The 5366-nt window shown below is 45.0% G+C and overlaps 1 protein-coding gene across 1 annotated transcript in view; it reads left to right on the plus strand.

Annotated features, from left to right (window-relative positions):
• Positions 1 to 5366, plus strand: part of LOC103367352 (vesicle-fusing ATPase-like) — a 43238-nt gene that overhangs the window by 28780 nt on the left and 9092 nt on the right. The window contains exons 14-19 of the mRNA XM_008295352.1: positions 589 to 745; positions 889 to 1022; positions 1869 to 1935; positions 2066 to 2145; positions 4461 to 4595; positions 4904 to 5017. Of these exons, the coding sequence (XP_008293574.1) occupies positions 589 to 745; positions 889 to 1022; positions 1869 to 1935; positions 2066 to 2145; positions 4461 to 4595; positions 4904 to 5017 (687 nt within the window). The remainder of the gene's footprint in view (positions 1 to 588; positions 746 to 888; positions 1023 to 1868; positions 1936 to 2065; positions 2146 to 4460; positions 4596 to 4903; positions 5018 to 5366) is intronic.

Raw genomic sequence — 5366 nt, forward strand, 5'->3', positions numbered from 1 at the left:
ATTATGTTTGTTAACCTGTGAGAGGTTACGTTTTGAAGGTGTTGGCTAAATTATAATGCCTAAATCACCTAAATCCAAAGTTCTCAATGTCATGAAGGTGGCTCTCTTTTAGATTTGGGCCTTTAATAGCCATATTCTCTATCAGCGGTACAGATTTTTAGCAGAGGGAATACGTCACGTCTGCAGACATGTTGAGTGTTACGTTTGTAATCCCACTTAAAAAAACCTGCAGCTACAGCATCGCAAGCTGTAAGCATCGCGTTGCCATGGGAACCAGCCTGCACTCAGTTGGCGATGCAGAAAATGCATAAATGTGTGTTTATGCTTGATGTTGATTTGACCTTTTAATACAGCAGCTAATAAAACACAGATTAGAAGATAGATTAGCAACCATGGCTAGTCTGTGATGGCTAATTTTGTAGATTAGCCTTTTTGTAGATGGCTAATTTACAAAAAGAATATTCTCTTTGTTTTTATTGTCAAGAAGAATATTCAAGCAATATTTTCTTTCTCACTTGACCTCAGACTTTCACACACATGTACCCCGTCTCACTCGCTGTTTTCCCTCTCCCCGTTCCTCTCCTCCAGGCGTTTGGAACCAACCAGGAAGACTACGCCAGCTACATCATGAACGGCATCATCCGGTGGGGCGACCCGGTGTCGGCGGTCCTGGAGGACGGGGAGCTGCTGGTGCAGCAGACGAAGAACAGCGAACGAACGCCGCTGGTGTCTGTGCTGCTGGAAGGTGCGACTCACCTCGAGCACATCGATTCAAATCTTCTGAACACAACAGATGAACTCAGTTTAAAAGCTGTGAAAGACCCTCAGATGAGAACAGTGTTCTGTGTAGAGGACAAGTGTTGATTTGTGACTCCTTCTGCCCCTCAGGTCCTCCTAACAGCGGCAAAACAGCGCTGGCAGCTAAGATTTCTGAAGACTCACAGTTCCCCTTTATCAAGATCTGCTCCCCCGACAAGATGATCGGACACTCCGAGATCGCCAAATGCCAAGCCATCAAAAAGGTCCAATTATCCATTAACTCCAAGTTTTGATACACAAATATTGGGGGAAAGAAAGCTGCAAGTGATCTCTACATCTAACTACAGTGCATTGAATGCTCGCTACCTGCTAGCTTCATTAGCAAAAATGAGTACGTGCAGCATCTCATTATTTTATACTGAAATGATAAATACAGCCTCGGAGCAGACCAACTGCCCAAATTCATATGATTTCTGGAAACTGGTGATGGAGTACAAAACTACCAAGGAATAAAACCCAGACAAGTCAGCTTCTGGTTTTGGATGATACGACTTTTTGGCAGCAAAATGCAGCCACACCGACGACTTCTTTGACACGTTGAGTAAATGTTCGATAAACATGAAATAACTTTGTCCTGCTGCCTGCATTAGGTAGGGCCGGTTCAAAGTTGTGGAAACACGGGGGTGTTCACAGGTAGTCCGTTCCTCCTGCAGCCAAAAAATAATGGATTGATCCTAGAAGGCTGCTGATGTCGGGCTTTTCTCGCTTGGAAAGTAACACCAGCGATTGTTCAGCCAATTAGAATTTGTTCCTTTCCAAGTCTGGGAGGTACAGAGGGAGTGTGAACTTGTAGAAATGTAGCATCAAATTCATGTGGCTCAGGACCAGCTGTTGATGGTGATACTTTGCTGTTGCTAAGATTAATCTCAACTCCTAATTACATCACCACATAAACATGCAAAACTTGGTTTAATTTGCACCAAGGATATATTAAAACAAATGTGGCAGGCCTGTATATAGCAGAAATTGTTTACTTTTTTTTCTTTTTCGTGCTTTCTAGTTTTGCTTTCATGCAGATGTGGTTGTGACCTTTCGTTTCTCTTTCATAGATATTTGAAGATGCCTACAAATCCCAGCTGAGCTGTGTGGTTGTGGACGACATTGAGCGCTTGTTGGGTAAGACCTCGGCTGTTTCTCAGAAAGCCACGATGCGGCTAAAGTAGTATTTTGTGTTACATTAATTGCAGTGTTTCCTGTTAAATTGTGCCTCTATGAGATAATAAAAAAAAGTCATCCGTCTCTTTAGATTATGTTCCAATCGGTCCTCGTTTCTCCAACCTGGTGCTTCAGGCTTTGCTGGTGCTGCTGAAGAAACCGCCTCCAAAGGTAACACGATTTCTGTCTTATTGCAGCGTTGCTAGTCCGTAGGTGGCAGAAAGAGGGCAGCAGATCTTACGGATGCCAACACCGAGTCCTGCGAGGAATTGTTGGAGGTCCTCGGCTGCAACTGGCATGTGTGAACGCCTGTGTGTGAGTGTATGGTTATTAGCGAGTGTTTTGGTCCAGGCCCGTTGTGCTCCGAGTGAATGGTGGTGGTAGAGACCCATTTCTCATAGTTTCTTTGGTTGTAGTTTGTGTGTGTCTGTTGTTGATGGGTTTGTGAATGAGGGTATAGCCCACTATATGGCTGCATGTGCATGAGAAGTGGCGCGGGGCCTGGTGTTGAATGCCTGGCTGCAGTGCTCCTCTGGGGTTGTAAAGCGCTGGGCCCAGCGGGGTGCCTGGGGCCGGGGGAGGCCAGGGGGACACGGAGGAGAATGGGCTCTGTGAGAGAGCCAGGACCTGGCAGCACTGCCGCCTGTGTGGCACCTCATCTGCATGCAGCATCACAACCCCCCACGCCATGGGGGGGCAGCCAGCAGCCATAATCCCCCTGTCTACTCGCCACTCCTCTGCCTCTCCTCCTTCGTCTTCTTCTGCTGGTCCTTCTCCAACTCGTCGGCTTAGCGGAGCTACATTTTCTTTTGCTTCTCTTCTTTTTCTTCTCCGCTCATGTTTGTCTTCTCCGCTGTTCTTTCCTTTTGTCTTTTCTCCTCCTCTCTCTATTGTTGTTTTCTCCTCTTTATGCTCTTGTTGTAACTTAAAGCCTCCGCACAATGCTGGCCTTCATGTGGGACAACACAGAACCACACAGTTATGAGAGAAATCTTTAGTCCGCTAGTGGCCGATAGGAAACAACCTGCAGCCGTGTTGTTGCAGTGAGACAGCTGCTGTAAGCCACATCGACAAACCAACCAAACGGGAGCCTAACATGGAACAATGTTCGTTATAAGCCACTGTAATGAGCTGTCTTGCCTTCATTCAGTTCACAGGTGACTGAGGTGTTTCTTCTCTGTCTTGTCTCCTCCTCTTAATTGTTATTTTCTGCCCTTTATGTACTTGTTATAACTTAAAGCTTCTGCACAATGTCGGCCTTAATGTGGGAAATCTTTAATCCAAAACGTCGTCATAGATCGCACCGTGAGACACTATAGGAAACAACCTGCAGCCGTATCCCTGCAATAAGACATTTGCTGTAAACCACATCGACAAACCAACCAAACGGAAGCATCACCTGAAGTGACAACATGGAACAATGTTCGTTATAAGCCACCGTAACGATCGCTGTAATCTCGCCTTTATTCAGAAATCAAGGTGTTTCTTCTCTGTCTTTTCTGCTCCTTTCAATCGTTGTTTTCTGCTGTTTATGCTCTTGTTGTAACTTAAAACCGCTGCACAATGTCGGCCTTAATGTGGGAAATCTTTAATCCAAAACGTCGTCAGTGAGTGATCTCCATTAGCGGCCAATAACCTTCATAAGAACTCCCCCAATACTACCACGATGACAGCTGCTCTGACCCGCATCTACAAACCAGTCGACTGGAAAATAAGCTCAAGTGAAAACATGGAGTGAAGCTTCGTTTTAGGCCCCGATAAGGAGCTTTCTTGCCTTTATACAGAAGTCGGGACTTAACCTGAGGACGGCTGATTTAACTGCAGCTGATGAGCTCAGCTGAGGTGAAGAAAAGTTCACAATGTGGTCTGCTGTGAGTCTCCCATTCATCCTGTGTTCAAGATCGGGGGAATCATTTGAAGTATTTAATGATTGAGTTATTGCTGTTGTTCCATGTGTGTGTCGCTGATATGGATCCTGATGCTGCAGGTATCCAATCAGCTCAGAGGAAAGTCGCCTACAAACACCTGGATGTAACGCTTCAGTTGGTGTTTTGTTAAAACTTGTGGTACATTAATTACTAGCGAATCTAATGACTCAGTAAAATGTTGTTCTTTTGTAATTGATGTAATATTAAAGAGCAATGTGAATGACAAAGGTCTTTAGGACTAAAATGTAGAGGAAGCATCACCCAGATCCCTTCACGTAACTCAAAGTGCTTTTCTTTTTCACACATGAAGCCGATACAGTCAGATTAACAGGTCTGCAGAGGGCTTTATTTGGACTCTTGACTCTACAGTATCTCCTCCTCTCCTCCCTTCTTGCCTTTTTTTTCCCCCTTATTTGTTTGTAATCAGATAGATGGAGACGATCAGGCTGTTTTCTTTCCCCTCTGACTCTCGAGAGGAAAGCAGCAAAGTGATCTGAGCGAAACGGTCAAACGGTTGAACGACCGGCTCAAATGACGTCGTGTCTGCCTCCCTCTCAGGGTCGTAAGCTGCTGATCATCGGCACCACGAGTCGTAAAGACGTCCTCCAGGAAATGGAGATGTTAGACGCCTTCAGCACCACCATCCACATTCCCAACATCTCGCGGGGGGAGCAGCTGGTCGAGGCGCTGGAGGTAACGAACCCACACACATGTGCAAACCCTGAACACATCCAGCAGCACTTTTAAACCCAAAACAATTAAACACAGGCTATTCCAAATCCATTCAATGCTTCAAATGTGTCGGTAACTAAACACAACTTTGTGAAGGGGTTAAACATGCTCTCACTGAAACCCTGCAAAGTGCTTCTCATCGTGTATTTTAACTCTCTGTACTGTGAAATCCCTAATTGCAATTGCTGAATGCGTTTAAGATGAATGAACGGACTTACCTGTTTTAATTAAACCCTGATGGATCTCCTCTCTCCGTCTGCTCCCCACAGCTGCTGGGCAGCTTCCAAGAGAACGAACGGGCCAAAATAGCTAAAGCTGTGAAGGGCCAAAGCTTGTGGATCGGCATTAAAAAGCTGCTCATGCTGATTGAAATGGCCGCGCAGGTGAGAAAGAGATGTTGTCTTTGCTTTTCCACGATAAATAAAAAACCCTGTCTGTTGGTTAATCTGCCACTTTGATCCAGACTGAAATATCTCAACAACTATTAATAGATTGTCAAGAAGTTTGTGCAGACCGATGATTCCAAGACAAACCAGGATTTTACTTTGGTGATCTCCTGATTATTCCGCTCGAGGCACCGTGAGGGTGATAGTTTTGGTTTCAAACCTCGAACCTCAAACTTGCTGGCAGTTTTTAAAGGCATGCTCTTTTTTTCTTTTTTTCTAAATCACCAAAATGATACAGTTCACCAGAACCGAAAACTATAAAAACAAGGATTTTCAACTTTCCAGC

This window comes from Stegastes partitus, unplaced genomic scaffold, assembly GCF_000690725.1.
Source record: "Stegastes partitus isolate 25-593 unplaced genomic scaffold, Stegastes_partitus-1.0.2 Scaffold1039, whole genome shotgun sequence".
Lineage (NCBI taxonomy): Eukaryota > Metazoa > Chordata > Actinopteri > Pomacentridae > Stegastes > Stegastes partitus.